Source organism: Cucurbita pepo, chromosome LG02 (genome assembly GCF_002806865.2).
Source record: "Cucurbita pepo subsp. pepo cultivar mu-cu-16 chromosome LG02, ASM280686v2, whole genome shotgun sequence".
Lineage (NCBI taxonomy): Eukaryota > Viridiplantae > Streptophyta > Magnoliopsida > Cucurbitales > Cucurbitaceae > Cucurbita > Cucurbita pepo.
Genome location: NC_036639.1, coordinates 2,919,397 through 2,939,516, shown reverse-complemented (window position 1 = coordinate 2,939,516; position 20,120 = coordinate 2,919,397). Strand labels below are relative to the sequence as shown.

At 36.7% G+C, this 20,120-nt stretch overlaps 5 protein-coding genes across 9 annotated transcripts; 3 read left to right on the top strand and 2 right to left on the bottom strand.

Moving 5' to 3' along the window:
- The first annotated feature begins 334 nt into the window (after nucleotides 1-334).
- On the top strand, nucleotides 335-3,548 carry LOC111785465 (glutamyl-tRNA(Gln) amidotransferase subunit C, chloroplastic/mitochondrial). 2 transcript variants are annotated; one of them, XM_023665869.1, is made up of 6 exons: nucleotides 335-596; nucleotides 683-723; nucleotides 2,057-2,112; nucleotides 2,804-2,855; nucleotides 2,945-3,028; nucleotides 3,369-3,548. In XM_023665869.1, exons 1-5 carry the CDS (start codon nucleotides 384-386, stop codon nucleotides 3,018-3,020), a joined length of 438 nt encoding a protein of 145 aa, XP_023521637.1. In that variant the 5' UTR covers nucleotides 335-383; the 3' UTR covers nucleotides 3,021-3,028; nucleotides 3,369-3,548. The 2 variants fall into 2 exon arrangements, with proteins under 2 accessions (XP_023521637.1, XP_023521629.1); XM_023665861.1 differs by lacking the exon at nucleotides 3,369-3,548 and having other exon boundaries at nucleotides 2,945-3,182.
- Nucleotides 3,549-4,234: 686 nt separating this feature from the next.
- On the top strand, nucleotides 4,235-8,922 carry LOC111788760 (putative lipase YDL109C). Its single transcript, XM_023669249.1, has 10 exons — nucleotides 4,235-5,246; nucleotides 5,610-5,677; nucleotides 5,862-5,932; nucleotides 6,015-6,284; nucleotides 6,639-6,799; nucleotides 6,901-6,956; nucleotides 7,402-7,454; nucleotides 7,529-7,658; nucleotides 7,871-7,968; nucleotides 8,103-8,922. The coding sequence occupies exons 1-10, from the start codon at nucleotides 4,957-4,959 to the stop codon at nucleotides 8,172-8,174; spliced, it is 1,269 nt and encodes a 422-aa protein (XP_023525017.1). The 5' UTR covers nucleotides 4,235-4,956; the 3' UTR covers nucleotides 8,175-8,922.
- A 133-nt stretch (nucleotides 8,923-9,055) lies between these two features.
- LOC111788761 (ergosterol biosynthetic protein 28) lies at nucleotides 9,056-12,404 on the bottom strand. 3 transcript variants are annotated; one of them, XM_023669252.1, is made up of 4 exons: nucleotides 12,207-12,404; nucleotides 10,475-10,681; nucleotides 10,014-10,085; nucleotides 9,056-9,080 (listed from the first exon to the last, which is right to left on the bottom strand). In XM_023669252.1, exons 1-3 carry the CDS (start codon nucleotides 12,319-12,321, stop codon nucleotides 10,018-10,020), a joined length of 390 nt encoding a protein of 129 aa, XP_023525020.1. In that variant the 5' UTR covers nucleotides 12,322-12,404; the 3' UTR covers nucleotides 9,056-9,080; nucleotides 10,014-10,017. The 3 variants fall into 3 exon arrangements, with proteins under 3 accessions (XP_023525020.1, XP_023525019.1, XP_023525018.1); XM_023669251.1 differs by lacking the exon at nucleotides 9,056-9,080 and adding an exon at nucleotides 9,605-9,929; XM_023669250.1 differs by lacking the exon at nucleotides 9,056-9,080 and having other exon boundaries at nucleotides 9,605-10,085; nucleotides 12,207-12,402.
- A 1,820-nt stretch (nucleotides 12,405-14,224) lies between these two features.
- On the bottom strand, nucleotides 14,225-16,920 carry LOC111789374. Of its 2 annotated transcripts, XM_023670126.1 has the most exons (3): nucleotides 16,595-16,920; nucleotides 15,809-16,437; nucleotides 14,225-15,303 (listed from the first exon to the last, which is right to left on the bottom strand). In XM_023670126.1, the coding sequence occupies exons 2-3, from the start codon at nucleotides 16,420-16,422 to the stop codon at nucleotides 14,583-14,585; spliced, it is 1,335 nt and encodes a 444-aa protein (XP_023525894.1). In that variant the 5' UTR covers nucleotides 16,423-16,437; nucleotides 16,595-16,920; the 3' UTR covers nucleotides 14,225-14,582. The 2 variants fall into 2 exon arrangements, with proteins under 2 accessions (XP_023525894.1, XP_023525893.1); XM_023670125.1 differs by having other exon boundaries at nucleotides 15,809-16,920.
- Nucleotides 16,921-19,709: 2,789 nt separating this feature from the next.
- On the top strand, nucleotides 19,710-20,036 carry LOC111787640 (50S ribosomal protein 6, chloroplastic-like). Its single transcript, XM_023667658.1, has one exon. The coding sequence runs from the start codon at nucleotides 19,710-19,712 to the stop codon at nucleotides 20,034-20,036; it is 327 nt and encodes a 108-aa protein (XP_023523426.1).
- Nucleotides 20,037-20,120: the final 84 nt, after the last annotated feature.

Here is a 20,120-nt window from a genome sequence, read left to right as displayed (position 1 = left end):
AAGGTATTCGAAAGTTATAATTAATTTCAAATTATATGTACAAAATTAATGTCAGTATTTTCAATGACCTATAAAATATATTAAATTTCAATTTGATTTTATAAATATTCCTTTTTTTTTTTTACTCGAAATCTATTTTAAAATTATGGAGATTAAATTAAATCTAGACTTTAATATAGAAATTATATTATATTTTAACATAATTCAATTTATATAAAATTTATATTCTGAGAGATTAAAAGGTAAAAAACCAAATTTATTTATTTGTGAATAAAGACAAAATTTGAAATTTAACAGAAAATATAATTTAATTCTGTGGGGGATATTTTTCCAAAACGATACATGTAAAGATAGAGCCGCAGTGGAGAACTTCGCGTTTGGAAATGGCAAGTGGAGCTCTGCGTTTGCTCAAAGGAGCTTCATCACTTCCATCGTTGAATCCCCAAATCTTCATCTCTACCAGTTTGAATTCGCTTCCTGTTTCTAATATCAGAATCCGGAAATGTTCGACTGCTCCTGGAATTCGTGCCTCTCTTCAACCTCCCGATGTTCCTCGTTTAGCTGAAACAGCTCGAATTTCCCTCAATCCGAGTGAGGTATGTCAGACCTTCACCATATCAATGTTTTCTTCTGTTTCTTCGATCTTCTTCTTCTTCAAGTAAAATCCGCTTCTCGCTTTCAGGTTGAAGAATTTGCTCCTAAGATTCGACAGGTTGTTGACTGGTAAGCTCCGCTCTCTCTCTCTCTCTCTCACGCACACAGAAACTGATAGACCTTGAAACATATTAGGCATCTAGATAAATTTAGGGTAAAAGAATGCTGTTCAAAGTATGTGACCTCCGCGACTGTGGCTTCACTCAGACTTGGTTATCGTAAATGTTTGGTTATTATCTTAGGTGAGGCTGAAAAGATGATTGTATTTGTTGGTGTTTGGCCTCTAGGTAACTTACTATGAGACAGTTGCCTCTTATGTCCTACACATTGAGGGGAATTCTTCAGGGGCAGGTTGTAAAATGAGATTCTATGAATTTACATTTACTTCCCTCAGCTGAAGAAAGGGTGACAAGATCAAATGCGATTATGTTGTTGTCTTTATAACCTGTTTTACATTAACTTTCGGGGTTATCGATGATCTTATGAGCGAATTGGAACATTTAATGCAGTTCTGTTATCTCTAGTTTTGCTTTGAAATTTTGAATACTTGAAACTTCCATTTCCTCCCAGTGTTCATTGTTGATTTCTTAACAATGTGCAAGCATCAAACTCAGGAATCTAGAGAACCCTCCACATTAGGATTACTGTTGTAATCATCCGCATCTTTCTTCTTCTTCTTCTTCAAATAGTGAAAAGTTACAAAAGGTGCATCATAGGGGGTTACAAAGGACAAGCCCAATTAGTACTAAAGCAAGCATAGAATCATGGTTACGAAAAATAAGAGTGCACCAAGGTAAGCAAATTGAACAAATTAAATTCCAAACTTCCTACATTACAGCCATTTCTGTTACAATAATAATGTAAACAGCCATTTAACCATATTTGCTAATAATGATGTTTATCTGGGATTTTTTTTTTCTTTCTCTTTTGAGAGAAATGGCACGCCAATTTGGATGTTAAAGCCACATTTCTGTTTTTGAGCTTGTCCAAGTCGAGATCTTCTTGCTCAGGATTGCAAGACCAAGTCTGCACTTAATGAGGTGACTTCACCACTGTGGCACCATCCCCTTATGCCCACAAAATGTTTTTTTACACTCTTTTTTATTTTGGAGATTTTTTTAACAAATTCATAAAAGTAAAAGTAGTAGGTTGAGATGCTGGCTAGAACTGACTGGATTAAAATCTTATATCTGTATGTCGGTTGAGTCACTCAAGAGTTTAGACTATGTGCTGAGATAGAAGCACTGGGAACATGATTTATATATCTTTTTATGAAATTGTTCGTTCTATTAACTCTCTGTTTGAGTTTTTCATTCTTCCAATGAAATTGTTCATTCGGTTAAGTTTATTCTCTTGGCTGTTGTGGTTTCTATTAACTTAATATGATAATATTATGTTTTAGGTTTGGGCAGCTCCAGGCGGTTGATCTTCAAAGCATTGAGCCTTCCATTAGGGCAGGTACATGCAACAACTCTTAGGAGTTCATTACTGTCAATCATCTTGAAACTTGTTTGCTGTTCTTCTAGCCATGCTTTCGCTTGTTTCTCACTGTTAAGTGTTGATTTCAAATCGCACGTCTATTCAAAATGGAAATTTAAATCACATAATCGTTATTTTCATTGGAAAATACTGATCATAAGATGTGGAGGCATTGCCTACTTCTCACGACACTGGTGATGCAATGAAGCATATCGTGGAGGGGGATAGCAGCAATAGGACCCGAAACTTAGCACTGTTTACTTGAGCTATCATGGCCAGGATAATTGATTACGATTTCAGATACCAAAAAAGCTGCTCCCCCACCCACAGATGTTTATATTTCTTTCTGGGAGATTTTTGGATCATAATTTTATCAAGTTATTAAAATGCTAAAAACCTCAAGACAGTTAAGACGGTTAGGAATCACGACCCTTCACAATAGCATGATATTGTCCACTTTGAGCGTAAGCTCTCATGACTTTGCTTTTGGCTTCCTCAAAGACCTCTTACGAATGAAAATGTATTCCTTACTTATAAACAACCTCTTAATTAGTCAATATGGGACTCCTCTTCCAACCCTCCTCAACTCCTCAACAAAGACAAACACCTCAACTCCTCAACAAAGACAAACAGCTAGAGTGCAGCATACTGATTTTCCTAATATTTACAGATACTGAAGGTGGCAATCAGCGGGATGATGTTTCTGAAACATTCGAAAACAGGTAACCTGGTTATTTTGCAACTTGTGCTGTTACAACATTGGGCAGGAAATTTCAGTCCTAACTCCATTTTTTCTTTTGTTTACCCCCAGAGAGGCCATGATTGGCGCAGTTCCAGTCTTTGATGAGCCGTATATCAGAGTTCCTAAAGTTCTGAATAAGGAGTAGTTACTAAGGTAGGCAGCTTGTTTCATCTGTTTCTGTTCTTCATTAATGGCATGTTCTTCAACATCTTATGTCGCCGAAATGATTAACTTTGCTACAAGTTACTCGGGGATATTCGAACTACAGTTCAAATTAATCACCCATAAATCCTAATCTTAGTTCAAATGTCTAGTTTCCCCATTTTTTAAAATCCAAAACTCAAATTCTATGTTGGAGAAAGGGAGCTGTCCTCCTTGTTGAGCTCATCAACTCTCCTTGGAGAGATAATGGAGAGAGATTCAGGTCAATCTAGCCTCTTCATCTCATAAATCCATGTCCAGATTCATATTGTTTGTAGATATTATTTTTCAGTTCAGAGTCGTCTCTTAGGCTGCTTCAAGGATGGCTTTGGTGGGTCCATTGGTTACCTAAGTATGAGGTGCAAATGGCTAGCAAGAATGTTCAGAATAATAATTATTTAGCAATTTGGTCAACTCTGTTAGATGAACAGACTTTTCACAATGGTATGATATTGTCCACTTTGAGCATAAACTCTCGTGTCTTTGTTTTAGACTTCTCCAAAATGCCTCATATCAATGGAGATAGTATTTGTTGATTATAAACCCCACGGTTATAAACCAACAAGCTCATCTAGGGAAAGTCTTTTAAGCTTCTAATTTTGAATTCAAACCCCTTCAATTTATTTTTGGTTCATTTTATATTCTATCATATGTTAAATTTTAATCTTTTATGTTTTTAATAAATGATAGTTAGCGGATAATTCGAAAGTTATTTTTAAAATTAATATTAGAATTAAATTGATTGTATATAATAATATTATTTTTCTAATCAATATATTTTGGGGCAGACGCAGGGTAGGTAGGATAGTGCTGGGTCCCACCGGATAGTTTTAGACATTAAAAATATCCCTAATTTATTATTGTTTATTTACATTGAAAGTCAATGAGTTGTCATGTTGACTTTTTACCAAAGAAAAATCGTCCTAAATCTTTAAATATATCACGCTATAATAATAATAATAAAATATTATTTCTTTTTTAGAGGTCAGAAATTCAAATCTTTATATAAACTAATTATTTAACGGAAAGTTTATTATAAAGTTTGGAATTTCCTTAATCAAACTGGATGACATGGCACGTGCGAGAATTACCAATAATTAAAGTATTGATTAAACTTAAATTAATTAACAAAGATAAGGAGGAAATTCACGTAAGCTTATACCAAAAGGTTGAAAAGGCCCAAACAAAAAAAAGGCAATATTATAATTATTGGGTTGGGATCACCTGGTTTCGAGTTCAGTGCATCTGAAACGTGGCGGGAAGTTATTGGACGGAGTATAATTTGCCGAATGTTTGAGTCACCCACCAAGAGGGTGGGTGAGGTCGAAATTCCAAACAGTTGGAAATGGAGATGGGCGGTGCTCTGTTTCTTCTACTTTTCTGCGGCCCCATTTGATTTTAGTCTTGATCAACGAGGAGCCGACAGATCCACCACTTCCAAAAAGCTTCCCAAATTTACCCTTGCTTGGCTTCAACTTCGAAATCGCCACTCCATTTCTTGAAATCGAAGTTGCTGTATGGAAATGTGTGGAAATGAATTGTCGGAGTGGTTGCGGCGGTGAAGATCGGGGAAATTCTGGATCGGCGGCGGAAGAGAAAATGGTGGTCTCTGCATCTTCGTCTTCCTGCAGATTCAGTGGACTATGGCAATGGGTCTTCACTGTAAGCCGGTGGGGTTGCGAGTAGACGGTGTGGTAATAGTCGTACCACTTTCCTATATAACTACTTCAACCGCTTTCAACGAAAACCTTGTTTGGACGGAAGAATTCAAGGCCTTCATTCTGCTCTGTTTTCAAACACCGACGACGCCGCTTTAGCCGACTTCTCTTCCTCTTCTTTCGCTGATTCTCCTTGTTTTCTTTGGATTCTAACGTTTTCTTATGGCTTCTGTCGAATTGGGGAAGCCGAGTTATGAGGCTATGAGCCAAGGGGAAACCAGAGCACGATTGGAGAATGGGAAGAGAGAAGAAACAGATTTGAATGACACGAGAAATGGGATGAAGAAGAATGGAAATCGTACAGTATCGTCTTCCTTACCTATGCTCGGATGCGGATGTTTCAGAGTACAACGCGATGAGGAAGGGAATTTGGATATAGACGTCGTCAATGGCTCTGGGGAGCGTCCGCAGCCCACCCACCTTCTTATAATGGTTAACGGTCTCTTTGGCAGGTTACTCCATTTTCCTTTGAGATTCTTTTGGTTGTTGCTATGATTCAAGCAATTGAAATCCCAATTCATCGCTCTATAATGAATTCTCTTCAGTGTTTCATTTGCATTTATGTGGGTACTGTTTCTATATTGGTTTCTTATCTTATAATCAATAGTGGGTCGTATTGTTCTACTTCTGGTAGGTATTAGCTCTAGCTGTAGAATGTTGACCAGCTAAGCCCCAAGTATTTTAACGAACAGTTGCTCCAAGACACTAATTAATAACAAACTGCTAATGGGATTTTCTTTACACTGTAAACAAATCCATGCCATTTGGTATTTACATAGTCGATTTTTATTCTTTTCTGGGTGATGCATTGGCAGTGCCAAAGATTGGAAATATGCAGCGGAGGCGTTTTTGAAGATGTATCCTGAAGATATTGTTGTTCATTGTGAGTCTTTCAATGTGATCTTCTTTTAATTTCAACAATTAAAGTATACACAATGCAAAGGAAGCTTACCCTTTTCATATTTTCTACTGGTTGTCCTGTTTTTGTCTGAATTCCTTTGTGTTCACTTTGTAACAAGCTTCTTTTATGAGTACAATGTCATCAACTATACTTGTGTTATTTGCAGGCAGTAAACGTAATTACTCAACATTGACTCTTGATGGTGTTGATGTGATGGGAGAAAGACTAGCAGAAGAGGTGTTTCATCATTTTCAAAACTAAGTTTATATTTCTTTGTTTATTTTTCATATGTCAAGCCTTGATTCGGTTTTCCATTCAGATTTTGTCAGTTATCAGGAGACATTCCAGTGTCCAAAAGATCTCGTTTGTATGCCATTCATTAGGCGGACTGATAGCAAGGTATGCCATTGCAAAGCTTTATGAGCAAGATGCACTAAAAGAAGATGTCCAAGTTAATGGAGAGTATGACAAACATGGGCTTAGAGATCAAAGCAAAGAAGAGGAATTTAAAGGAAAAATAGCAGGGCTGGAACCAATTAATTTTATAACATGTGCGACCCCACATCTGGGTTCAAGAGGGCATAAACAGGTGAATAATCAATGGGTTTTTTTTCCTACTCTTGTTTGATATGCTTAAATGTCACTTCTGCTACTTTGATCATAATTTGACATTGCTGAAAAATTCAAAACTTCTGCATCTTGTCTAGAAAATACACTGTGACCAAATATAGGCTATTTTACTATTTATTCTCCCCTTTGATTTGATCGTGCTCGGCATCATTGACGATTCGTTAGTGACTACAATCAAACTCTTCGTTCTAACGAAGGTTTCGTTCTGAAATAGATTATTTTGCTTGAGTAAATCTATCTTAGAATTTGAAGGTTGTAGCATTCTAGTCATGTATGTGGCTCTTGAATTTATGAAGCACTTTTCACGTTTCAGGTTCCTATGTGTTGTGGCTTTTATGCCCTGGAAAAAGTAGCTGTCGGCACATCATATTTCTTTGGAAGAACTGGGAGGCAATTATTTTTAATTGACAAGGACAGTGGAAAATGCCCCCTTCTTTTTCATATGGCTGGTGATCGTGAAGATCTCAAATTTTTGTGAGTCCACTCTTTTTGAGCTCAAGTTCACAACGATTTCTTGCCTGCTTCTAGAGAAATTCATCTTCACCTGTAATAATATTGTGGTCTTTCTACTGCAGATCTGCTTTGCAGTCGTTTAGGCGACGTGTTACCTATGCTAATGCACGTTACGACAGTATCCTGTCATTATTTCTCTACTTATCTATTTTTCTATTATAACTCTCCTCCTTGTAGTTTGAAAAAGGTTAGAATTTAGATCCTATGGTTTTAAAATTTAGAATTTCATTCTTATGGTAAGATAAAACCTCATAAACAATCATTGTAGTTTGACAAAACATTTATAAATAGTCCCAACATTTGATAAATAGTCAAACTATAGAGATGGGTTCTAGCTTTTAAAATCATCGAGACTAAATTCTAAATTTCTCCAAAAACCTTATTCTTCAATGCTTCCCAATTTTTCGAGTAGGTGCTCTCAAGCATTACATTCCTGAAAAAAGATAGTTGAACTCAAGATGATTGAAAATAATCTGAGTCACTGATTCTACTCTCAAGTAAACTCATCAGATTGACTGTTGTATTGCCCTATGTTTATATATAAACCCTAACACTATACACAGACGTCGTTGGATGGTGTACATCTTCTATCAGGCGTCACAAAGAGTTGCCAAAGGTAATTTTGAATATTACCCATGAAGCTTTCTATGTGGACTTTGAACTACTATCTCACTGGTTCTTACCTTTCAGCTCAAAGGGTTATCAGGCGATAGTGAATATCCATATATTGTAAATGTAGAGATGGCAAAAATTTCCAGTCCTGAGTTATATGTGCCATCAGAGGCCGAAGCCAATGGATACAAGAAAGCTGTTTTGGAAGGTAAGCACTCATTTAATAGTTACTGTTTAAACTTTCCCAGTCAATTGGAGATCAACTGTTCTTGTATTGCGTATCATAAGTTCGTCTCATGTTATCTTATTCATAAGTTTCTTTTGCGATTTCGTGATCATGATTTCCAAAGATCTTAATTTACAATTTGTTAGTTTGGCCATCTTTAACATTGTAGTATTATTGTGTTAAAATCATTGTAGAAGAAATGATCAAAGGTTTATCGAGCGTGAGCTGGGAGCGAGTCGATGTTGACTTTCACAAAAGTAAACAAAGGAATAATGCTCACCTTACTATTCAGGCAAGTTTGCATCCTGCAGCCTAAAATTTTTATCTGGCGAACACAGAACTAGATGTAATTAGCAAGTCATCATCCTTGGATCAGACCTTGTTATCATTCTCAATTAATAAGTTCGAAGTACATGTTTCTATCAGGTTAATAGGTACAAAGACAATTCCGATGGCGCCTGTGTGATCCAACATATGATTGACAATTTTATCTTGTAGCATGCGACAAATTGAATTCTTGTCAATGAATTTCAAGTTCTCAAACGAACAACACCCTGGAAGGAAAGCACGCTCGCTTACGCGCTGGGTTGATCGTTGCTAATAACATCTATACTTAGACTGAATTGGCTTGAGCATCAGGTACAGAGTCATGTTGTTTAGTTCAAAAAGTATTCTTTGTGCATCAAGAAGGCAAAAGTAGCAGAATATGACTCATGATTCCTACTGTTTACAAGTGAAGAGGCCAGTTTTGTGTTAAAAAGACTTGGAAGCATTTGCACATTCTTGAGGTTTGTGGTGTTGAATACAGCAATAGCGGCATTGAATTGATTCTTTAAAAATTCTCTAGCTCTCGAAGCTGTAGCCTCTCCTTTGATAAGAACTGTATTCTCTTTTACTTCGGCACTTTCCGCCAATAAACATTCATTTTGCATAGAATTTAACAAAAAGTGCTACTTGTACGTGCCAGAGAAAGCACAAAGAATAGTCTGTAGCAAGTGGAAGTGAAATGAGAGTATAATTTTGCTTTCTTTTATCATTGATACCATCCAGCCTCTAGGATGATGAAGATGAGTAGTAGGACACATTGTTTTGGCACACAAACGTGTGTTTTTCCACTTGCTTGTTCTCTCATGCCATTGCATTTGATCCGCAAGAGAATTGTGGCTGAAATTCAAGACCAACCGAATAAAGTGCAAGGCTCAGCTGCTGCATCATGTAGCAACCAAGGTGAGTGGTTTCAATTCAAGTGGTTTCAATTCAAGTGCATGTTTATTTCCTTTTGAATGCGTGAATGGCTTTACTTGGATGCCAATTTGAGCGCACTAAAACATTGAAATGCTGTGTAAGGAGGCCAGGACCTGTCAATTCTGCATGCCAATTCCTTCACTGTTGTCCCCACCGAAACTGTGAGATCCACGTTGGTGGGAAAGAGTAACAAAACATTCCTTATAAGGTTGTCCCACAAGCAATATGTATAACCAAAAAGAGAAACTTTGAGATCCAACATTGATTGGAGAGAGGAACAAAACATTGCTTCTAAAGGTGTAAAAAACTCTTCCTAGTAGACAAACACAAGTAACCAATGAGAGGAACTATACGATCCTACACTTGGAGAGGAAGCATTCTTTATAAGGGTGTGAAAACCTCTCCTTAATAGACTCATTTTAGAACCGTGAGGTTGATAGTGATACGTAACAAGTCAAAGCGGACAATATCTACTAGTAGTGGGTTTGAGCGGTTGGAGCCTCCAACAAAAGCAAAATCCTTGCTATCAAACTGATCATGGCTAATCTTTATTTAATAATCCCTTAATACACATTCAAAATCTATAGTCTTAATAACACTATTCAATACAAGTTTGAAATATAATTTCTAAATTCTCCATTAGATGTAAAAATAAATGGATGTCAGCTTCAAAGAACACAGAATAGCAGAAGCAAAGGGGATCGATCATGTCAGAAATTTTTCACAGGAATTAAATTGCAAGAGCATTAATCACGGTAAACATTAAAACGCTAGAATACAGCCTTCCAGAAAAGGAATGCCATCTTAAAACTAAAGACTACAATAAAGAAACCTCATAAAGCAAATGGTTTGTTCCTTCGGGATGGCAGCTAAATTAGTTCCATTTTCAGTACTAGTTGGAAGCCCGTCAGCATCAGCAAAAGGGCATTACCATTGAACAAAAGCTGCGGCTAAATTGTATCAGGTAAGACAAGGGTTTTGAAGGTCAACAGTGTTTCCAAAGCTAATCTAGTATAGAAAATGTTCTTTGTTTATTCAACACCCTGAAACTAAGAAAATAAATTCGTCTGCAGATTCAAATCAAGCATCTACCTCATCAAGAATGTTTGGGATGAATTCTCTGGTGTGCATTCCACTGGAGCAACATCCATATTATTGACGTACCTGTTAACAAAAAGATCAACATCAATGAAGGTATCTTCACGTTTAAATCAAAGTTTTGGAGTAAAAAACAAAAGGCCAAACAAAAAAGGCATCATCTAACAAATATCATATTTCAGAATAAATGCAATACCGTGAATGGGAACAAAATCAGTCTAATATTGATTGAAATGGCTAGCTAAAATATATCATAAAAAAAAAGACCAGGCTTTCCATTAGTCATGTATTAGATCTGATAACAATATATAGGATCAGTTCAGATAAATTCTTCTGAAAAAATTAGTGTTCTAGTTTAGGACTTAAGAATACAAGAAGAGAATAGGATATAAGAACAATGGGTATGAAGTCCAAATCCAACCCAATCAGTCATGAATTTAATCTAGCAATCATACCCGCAAAGATGCCAACGGTCGTGAGATTCGCGATGGACATGGTATGATATATCAAGTGTTCGGTCAAGAAATGCCCCAAAGCATAGATGAAGGACAAAAAGGTCGCCAAATAAATGGGCTTATTCTCAAGGTTGAATGCACAGAGAATGCAAAGAGTGCAAGTTAGGAGAGTCCACACTCCAAATGTCCTTCCATGAACTTCAGTCACTATCACAAAAGACAGCAAGAGAGAGCAGAATAGTCAGGATTGAGCATGCCCTAAGATAATGACATGAATTGGCACCAAAAGTTAAGCCATGATTTAAATAGATACACGACCTTTAACTTGACAGATAAATTAGAATTAAAGATGAATTAAAGCAATATTAGAATAGGGGACCCTAGCTTGAAATCCATGCTGGTTATTTTTTCCTATTTACTAAAATATAAGCTCACACACATAAGGAGAAGAAGGAACGATTTTCTCAACATAAAGCCTATGCTTCTATAACTAATAATAGTTATCACGAATGTTCTGAATCCACACGTACTGAGAAGATTAAGAAACACTTTAAATAAACAAATTTCCTATAATATAACAGCCTAAGCTTCTAGTGTAAGTAGTAATTGAACATGACATTAAATCCAGATAACACATTCACTCATTAAAACATAATATAATAGCCAAACAACAATAGAAAATAAGCAACATAGGGAAGGGGAAAATATTCCACTAATATTTTGTTCAATAAAACTCTACTACTGAGCATATTGCATGTTGTGTAAGAATAGGAGCCATGGCATCATTTTGATTGTGGCATGGTTACTGAAGCAAGTTAAACACATCTCCAACTCATTCACCTTCAAATTCAAATGACGAGAGTAAAACTTCAGCACCAGGACATATCCTACCATGGTGGCTTTTCCTCTAACACAATTTTGCAAAGAAAAACTAATAATAAAAGTAAATAAAAATCTCTGTGGAGAATTTTGAGTATGAAATAGAAGTTTATAAATGAGAAGGTATACAGGTATACAGTCCTCTTATACGTCACATTTCGAATAGTCTCCTTCATTGATAAACGTCTGTTTAGAATCTTATAATCAAAACGGATGTACGCATAGCATGAAATCATAGTGGAAATGGAGAATCCCAGAAGTCCAAAATTGAAGAAAACTTGATATTGGGTGTGTTAGATGAGCAGCGGAATGGCAGATTAGATTAACCAAGTAAAAGTGGGTTCAAAACCAAAACCTAAGAAACTGAGTAAGCTCATTTTTCAGGCTTAAGAATTAATAGGGTGGATTGATTTTATAGGTAATACTAGTATGATCAAGGAAAAACACTTTCATATATAGGTTCCAATTTACGAATTTCACTATCTACGAAGAATCACAATAAAAAGGAAGCAACAAATTTCGTCCTTCTCCCTAGTACACTTTTTTGGTCAATGAAATATTCAAACAGAGTTCAGCATTGCCTAGGAGAAGAAGGAGAAATATCATCTTTAGGTCTTTGCCCTCTGGTCACGGATCGAAACACAGGACAAGAACTTCAGTCCGTGACAATACATCGTCATCGCAATAAAAGAAGTAGTACGAATTGTGATTCAATGGAATTCAAATATTCACGGGAGAATCAACGAGATAACAGTACAAGATTCATGCATCTGGATACGAGAGGAACACAACGCACATTTTGAACATGAGTTGCAGAAACTAAATTAATGGATGACTGAGAGAGAAAGATTACTGGTTGTGTTGGAGAAGACGGCGAGCCTCAACGCCCATATGTCGAAGAATCCGAACCAAACGGAGGCCAACCGGAGCGATCCCACCAGCATCAGCCACCATCCTAGCAGCTTCATTTCACTGAGATCTACAGGAATTCCAGTCGCTCCTGGCTCGCGCCCTCGATCTCACAAAATAGGGAAAAATAAATAAAATAAAAATAAAAATAAAAAACCAGCGATGCAATAAAGTATAGAAAATAAATTAATTTAAATTCTCGTCGCCATTTAAATCTCTCCTTAATTAAATTTATTATTATTATTATTATTATCATTAAACAGTAAAAAAATAATATAATTTTTTTAATTAATTATAAGTTTATTTCATAATTTTTAAATTTATATCTAATAAAATTTCGACTTTGTAACTGTCCAAGTTATTTATATAATCATCAGTTTCACAATTTTAAAACACATTTATGTTAAGGAGAGATTTACATACCTTTATAAAAAATATTTCGTTCCCCTCCCAAACGACATGGATTTCATAATCCAAATCCTGATGTCTAGCTTTGATATTATTTGTCCACTACTAATAAATTTTGTCCGCTTTAGCTGTACCTACGATTTTAAAACACGTCTGTTAGTGATAAACTTCCGCACCTTTATGAGAAATATTTCATTTGGTTCTCTTTCCGTTCAAAATTCAGATAGCACGTGCGTGGTGTGGTGTACGTACCGGCCCACGTTTTTTATATTAAAAAAAATAAATTAAACCCCACCTTATTATATAATTCAATTAGCCATTATTTCCACCTGCCACTTTTCTCTCCACTTTTTAGCTTCTTCTTCGCAAGAATTCAAATTCAAATAATTACCTAATTTCCAATCCCTACCCACCAAGTTAGTTCAACCATTAAAAAGTTCGAGATTTAAATTATTCTACGAACAAAATTGACTAAAATTACATATTACCGGTAACGTAGGAGACATCTCTATTTTTCCCCTCGAGAATCCTTAGAATTACCACTGCTTAGCTTGAACTATGGTGTAAAAAAAGAAAAGAGGATGTCAATCTTTTCCTTTTCTTTCTGTACGACTAAAATTACATTCAATTGCAAAGAAACTTAGTCATTGAATAGAAGAAAGTATAAAGATTGTTATCAATAACTTAAAATATATTAATGAAACATCGTTAACCCTAGATTGTTATCGATACAAAATTTGTAATTATCTAAGAATAAATGAAATTCATATTAGATCGTTCATTTTGTTAACTGTGAACCGAACGAAATGTGAGAGGGTATTGTATGATTTGGGGAAGGGTGTGAGTTTAAAGGTAATAGTGGTAGTGTGTGACAGAGGTTGAGGTGGGGAATTGTATGTGTCCTATAATGCCACCTTTTGGACCATTGCTTGCTCTGTTATTTTGGACCATTTCCTTGTCCTGTCCCTCACAAACTATGCATTCTTTCCATCATAATGTCCCCCTCCTCCCTTTCTCTCGATCTCACCATCTACTTTCTTGTGGGCTCGTATCCTCTGACACACCACCCTGTATCAGACTCTGATATCATTTGTAACAGTTTAAATTCACCATTAGTACATATTGCTCGTTTTAGCTCGTTACGTATCGTTATCCAAAACGTGTCTACTAGGGAGAGTTTTTCACACCCTTCTAATGACTGTTTCGTTCCTCTCTCCAACCGATGTGAACTCTCACAATTTGTGTGTAGGACATGGTTGGATTGTGAAATCTCACATCCGTTGGAGAGAGGAACTAAGCAAGGGTGTGGGAACCTTTCTCCGTTTTAAAATCCTGAAGTTAACGACCAATCGTAACGAGTCAAAGCCGACAAGCTTGAGTTGTTACAAGACAACTACTAACATTATTCAAATAAAAATAAAAAGGTGACCACTTTGTAATCAATCCCCACCCAATCAAATTCTTTATAATAACAACACCACGCTTGTTCCTTCAGCTAATCATAATCCCTAAACATGCTGTAATTATAAGGATAAAACCATAATGTAAGGATCAAGAAGGTCAATTAATGGTCAGATTTGAATATATATCAACAAGAACAACATCTTCGAAGCCAACCCCTTGTTGTTCTTCACCAAACAATGTCACACACCAACCATTAAAAAAAGGAAAAAGGGAAGAGCAAAAACAGTGCCCTGTCGACTGTTCTACTCTCTCTTTCACAGACTGTACAAAAACCCTGTAAAAATGGTTGTTAGCAGAACCCCAAATCACTCCCACACGACGGAATAAAAAGCCGTCGACAAATTGCGCCACTCAAAAACCCAAACGCATTCAATTATGACTCAAAGAACAAACAAAAACAAAGAACAAAAAGTACCATCCCCATCACGAGGCTGTGGGTTGGATGATCTCAAGCAAGAAAATCCAACGGTTGACACAGCTCCTTCCTCAGCCTTTGTGAGAAAAGCCTGCAAGCGTCCATGCTAAGATCGATGGCCGCTGCCAATGCCACGAATGCGGCCGCGTCTTCTGTGCAGTTCACGTGCTGCACGCTCACTTCCACTCTCGGCTTGCTGCATTTCCCTTCCCCTTCTATGCTAGCCCCCATCACAAACCCTCTATACACACAATACGGCCAAAGCCCGTACCCATAATCCCCGCTGCTCCTCGGACTACACGCCGGCGACGTTGAGTTCACCGGCGTTGATCTCCCCGTTGAGCTTCCACCCAAGTCAATCACGAACTTCCCTCCCTTGTTCGTGTTTAGAGCCGACTCCGCTAGTACAATCCCGGCCGCGCTCATCCCTCCGTTCGTGTCCGGCATCAGCTCAAATCGGTAGCCTAAACCGTCCGACCCACCCCGCTCCCGCCATGCCTCGAGTCGACCCCATGGCTTCCACGTGCCATCGCCTGGTCGAAGAATCAGCCACGATCCTGGGTTGGACCGGCTGACCCTATCGGAACCCGGCGAAGCAACGAACGGGGTGACCATAGAAGCGGCGGCGACGGGTGAACCGGAAAGGTCGTGTACGGTGATGGACCAACCCTTACGCTCCTTTCCTGGGCGTTCCCTTTCGCTTCCGAACGAGCTAAGCCAACCCCTTGAACTGCTCGATTCTGTAGGCAATGATCTGAAACGAACCAACCAAATATGGACCCAACCCAGTTAGAATAAACAGCTGAATTTCTAAGTACAATTACAAAACTAGCAACGGAGGGGACAGAGAACAGTAAGAGCAAGGTGAAAATTCGAGTGAGGACGAAGAATATTAAGTAAAGATGCTCTTATACCCATTTACAACCTTAATTTCCTGTCTGTTTCCTTTTTAAGGACTTAATCTTACATTACAGAAAGAGTAAAGCAGAACCCTTAGTTTGATAGCAACTTTACCGTACATTCAATACAAAGCTTTACGCATTGCTGTTTCGCAGTGCATTCAAATTCTAATAAAACGAGCTAGGAACGCGCGGAAAGGAAGAATTCGTGTGCAACCAGAAAAGAGAAAGGATACGAACAGGGCTTGAAGCATAATGCTACAAGAACACTAGTTTGATTCTAAAAGGCGAATACGAGTTGAAAAAAGTAGACAAAGAATGAAAACAGCGGCGGAGAATGGGGGGAAAACTTTAACGAACCTGGATCTTTGAGTCCGGTCGCCGGTTCTGAAGCTGAACTTGCAGGTGAATACGGGTTGTCTAATGTTGCCCTGAATCTGGAACACCTGTGGACTGCATTCAGGTTCACCATCGAACTGAAACACGAATCTCGGGTCGGGTTCGGCTTTGACATTCAAATGGAATTGCGCACAAGAACCCTTAGAGTCTTTCCCTACTGAAATCCACCCATTGTGGAATACTGTAACCTTTGATTCAGTTCCCGCCAGTACCAAAGGTACAGATACTTTACCTAATAGTCTCCCGGAGTCGACGCCGCAAGTGGTACCTCTCCGCCCGCTATAGATAGAGATTTTCAGGCACGGTCTCGAAGCGAATAAAGATTTTCCAGCAAGCTTCTCGAGATCAGACTTACTGAGATGAAACGTAGCCGCCGTTGACGGAACCTGACCATCGGGAAACTGATTCTCAGTAAACGGCACAACGGCGGTTTGCACCGGCAGTTTCTTAAACTTGATTTTACAAAAGCAAGGAGACGAAGAAGGATGAACAACGGAACGAGTAGGCTTAGACGCCACCGGAACCTTAAGAGCAAGATTTCCAACAGTGAGACGCACAAAAGGGCACGGATCCATGGATGCCCCTCCGCACTTCACTCAAACAAAAAAAAAAACTCAACACACCAAGAACAACAAATCGCAAAGAAAGCGAGAGTTGAATCCGTCAGAGCAAGGAGTCTTAATCATGGAAGCAAAACCTAGAAATGCGTGTAAAATGGCGCAAATATACCCTCAAAAACACCATTACCAGAACAATAACCTCGATTCCCCGGCGGTTCTTCCGCTTCAGAATGCAGTGCAGAAAAGGGAAAAATAGTACAGACGAATCAAAATCCACCTCGAGGATGAACTCTTAATTAAATCACTCTGCAACAAAATTGCAGAAGCAATTACTGTTCGTAGAAGAAAGTACGGAAGAAGAAGAAGAAGAAGAAGAAGAAGAAAGAGTTCTTAGAGAGAAGCATTAGTTGCGAACAGGCTGTGAATGAATAGGGGAGGGTTTGCGTTTGGAGAAGCCTTTCAGAATTTGGTTTCCAGCTGTGTACAGCCTGTCAATCAAATGCCAATTCAGCCCCTCTAATTTCCATTTTTTTAATATTCTAGCCACGTCCCTCAGCTCCTTATATACACCCGTGGGCCCCACTTGTCCCACGTTTGCAGACTTTTCTTCTAATTTCCACTTTTACCCTTGGTTTATAAAAAATCCTGATCGTCGGTTTTAATGAGGATTCAGATGATTTGTTTCTGGCCGTGGATCTGCATACCGTTTTGGATTTAAGGATTTTTTTTTTTCTCCCACCAAAAATACCCACCCTCCACCTCATGTTCATTGACCACTCGGATACCAGTCTGACGTCACTTCGCACTTTTGAACTGCAGCCATTTGTCTCCGTCTGACGTGGCATATTCTAATTATTACAAATCCTCAAATGGTTAAATCCTTACCATTTCTCATATTTATGTTAAATATACTTAAAAAATAAATAAATTATATTTTTTAAATGTGGAAAATTATGTAATATTGAAATTTAAGTTTTTAAGAAATTAAAATTATCTATTTGAAATTTATTTAAATAAATATCTTTAATATATATATTAAAATATTAATAATATGGGTTAGGCATTGTGTATTTGACAAGACTAAATATCTGCCGTCATATCGATTGCGAGCCAACCAAACCAAGCAATTAGCAATGGACAAAAGCATACCTCCATGTGACAAGTTGAATGTCCTAGTGGATTAAATTATTAATTTTGTTTTGTAAGCCTTTTAATTTTTTTGAATTATTTGGATAATTATCGTCGTGGCAACAGTGATCGGGAACACAAAATTTATCACGTGAAAAAATATCACAAAATTATACAAAATAGCGTTTAAAAGCTGATGATTATAAATGAAGGAGGCTATTCACTGTGTTCGAAGCCCCGTTATAACTGAAATACTAATTAATCGAACTAAGAAATAAAACTAGTACAAATGTCATTGCTACTGGCTCAATTTAATTACAACAAATTTTCATAATAAATTGAAATAATTGCAATAATTTAATTTAATTGGCTCTATATTTAAAGGGTTTAGGTGTGATAATTTAGATGGGTTGATTTTTTTTCAAAAAATATATATACATATAGTTATAGTTATTATAGTTATATCTACTTGCAACTAATAAATAGCTGAGGAAGGAGAAGAGATTTGCTCAATCGGGCAGGAAACTCGGCCCAAATGCTCGTTTTTCATTTCCATTTTAATTTCGCTTAAATTCCAACATGTGAGATCTTATATCGATTGGAGAAGAGAAAAAACATGTGTTCTCTCCCCAGTGACCCGTTTTAAATTTTTGAATGGGAGGCACAGTAGAAAAACTCTAAATAGGACCATATATGTCTGTGGTGGGCTTAAGTTGTTACAAATGATATTAGAGTTAGCCATGGGGCAGTGTGACAATGAGGATGTTGGGCCCCTAAAGAGCAAATTGTGAGATCTCATATAAATTTGAGAGAATAACGAAACATTTCTTATAAAGGTGTGAAAACGTAGAATATATATACATACATATACATAAGAGCAAATGGTGCGTTTGGTTTGAAGTTGGTGGCGTTTTGGGCAGCGACAACCGTCGTTTAGTGTGCCTTTTCATGTTGTTTTTTGTTTTTTTTTTCAAATAATAATTTTAGGTAAATTATTGATGTAAAAATATAAATTAATTGCACAGTTACCACGATAAAATTATTTAGATTAATTAATTAAATAATAACTATATAATTTGGGGGAGATTTCGCATTATTTAATTTACATCATAAAGTCCCACAGCTTCGAAGCTTTTGACCATTTACATTATATTTTCAATGAAAAAAAAATTAAAAAAGGTCAACTCTCAGTTAGGTTGACCAGACATTGGGTTTAAAAGGATTATATTTTATTTTTAAAATTTAATTTGATGTGGGATATAATAAACATAACATATAGTACGCAATAAATAATTAGAGTGGGAGTGTCACATCATCTCTTACTTTTTATTTAATGTTGGATTTTATCTCATTTTTTGACCTTATTTTAATTAATTCAACCATTCTTTTCCTCCGACATTCTCACTTTTTTATTTTTTATTTTTAAAAAATTAAATTAAATTGGTTATTCTCTATAATTAAAAAAAAAAAAATAATAATAATAATAATTTATTTAGTCAACTACATTATCCTTCCGCCAATTATACCTTACATTCAGGATTCATGCCGTGCATGTTGCCGTCTTTTGAGATCTTATAATAATAATAATAATAATAATAATAATAATAATAATAATCGATTTATTTTATTTCATTTCGTAATTATTATTTATTTTTTAATAACTTAATTTTTTTAATTATTTGAAAGAAATTTTTAAAAAATATATATTGAAATCAAATTTAGATTATTTATTTGAAATAAATAAATAGATATTTTATAAATTAACATTTTTTTTGTATTAAATAAATAAATTTGAATAAATGACTTTGACTGCAATTTGAAAAATATATGGTCAGTTTGTGTTAAAAAAATTATAATCGGGATAATTGGATTGAGTCTAAAAAAATATTTGAATCCGACCCAACCCAGTAACTTTTAACTTTGTTTTTAAAATTTAAAATATAGAAAATTTATTATATTATTTACCTTTAAAATCATAGAAAAATTATGGCATTTTTTAAATGAAACTAAATTTATAATTTAATAGCAAAAAGCCCATGGGCCGAAATATGGGGAATGGCCCAATAAGATGGGACGATTTTTCATAATATTTTATAACGTGAAGAAAACGAAGATAACGAATCCAATCCCAATTGATAGGTCTCCGTTGTCTTTCTCACGCTCTGTTAGGAGCTATGTCGATTTCGACCTTTTTCGGCTGTAGGATTTCGGTTCCGCCATTGGTGAATCCATCTGCAAGAAATGCTGCTGCTCCATGTTCCGGCGGGAGTTTGGTGATTGAATGCTCGTCGAGGCCAAACAAGAAGGCGACTGCACATCACATGAAAACGAGGCCACGGAAGTCTCAGCCATGGGACATTAAGCGCAAGCCGACTGTGTATCCTCCTCTGCCGAATCTTCCACCGGACTGGACTTTTGTTTCACCAGTCTCTGGCGATGGTAATGTGGAGGTAGCTTCTTCGATTGCTTCATCGGAACAAGCACCGTCTACTAGCGAGTAACACTAGTAACTCTCTCTGTTCTTTTCCTGTATTATCTGTATCATTGATGTTTTAATTAGACTTTTGTTTCGGAATTGTGCGGCT

Excerpts from the sequence above, each read along its gene's own strand:
- LOC111785465 (XM_023665869.1), top strand. The coding sequence starts at position 384 with ATGGCAAGTGGAGCTCTGCGTTTGCTCAAAGGAGCTTCATCACTTCCA. Across the intron at positions 597-682 it reads TTTCCCTCAATCCGAGTGAG|GTTGAAGAATTTGCTCCTAA; the intron begins GTATGTCAGACC and ends TCTCGCTTTCAG. Across the intron at positions 2,113-2,803 it reads TGAGCCTTCCATTAGGGCAG|ATACTGAAGGTGGCAATCAG; the intron begins GTACATGCAACA and ends TAATATTTACAG.
- LOC111788760 (XM_023669249.1), top strand. The coding sequence starts at position 4,957 with ATGGCTTCTGTCGAATTGGGGAAGCCGAGTTATGAGGCTATGAGCCAA. Across the intron at positions 5,247-5,609 it reads GTTAACGGTCTCTTTGGCAG|TGCCAAAGATTGGAAATATG; the intron begins GTTACTCCATTT and ends ATGCATTGGCAG. Across the intron at positions 6,285-6,638 it reads GTTCAAGAGGGCATAAACAG|GTTCCTATGTGTTGTGGCTT; the intron begins GTGAATAATCAA and ends TTCACGTTTCAG.
- LOC111788761 (XM_023669252.1), bottom strand. The coding sequence starts at position 12,321 with ATGAAGCTGCTAGGATGGTGGCTGATGCTGGTGGGATCGCTCCGGTTG. Across the intron at positions 10,682-12,206 it reads CGTCTTCTCCAACACAACCA|TGACTGAAGTTCATGGAAGG; the intron begins GTAATCTTTCTC and ends CTTTTGTGATAG. Across the intron at positions 10,086-10,474 it reads GACCGTTGGCATCTTTGCGG|GTACGTCAATAATATGGATG; the intron begins GTATGATTGCTA and ends TTTTGTTAACAG.
- LOC111789374 (XM_023670125.1), bottom strand. The coding sequence starts at position 16,422 with ATGGATCCGTGCCCTTTTGTGCGTCTCACTGTTGGAAATCTTGCTCTT. Across the intron at positions 15,304-15,808 it reads GACCGGACTCAAAGATCCAG|ATCATTGCCTACAGAATCGA; the intron begins GTTCGTTAAAGT and ends GGTTCGTTTCAG.
- LOC111787640 (XM_023667658.1), top strand. The coding sequence starts at position 19,710 with ATGTCGATTTCGACCTTTTTCGGCTGTAGGATTTCGGTTCCGCCATTG.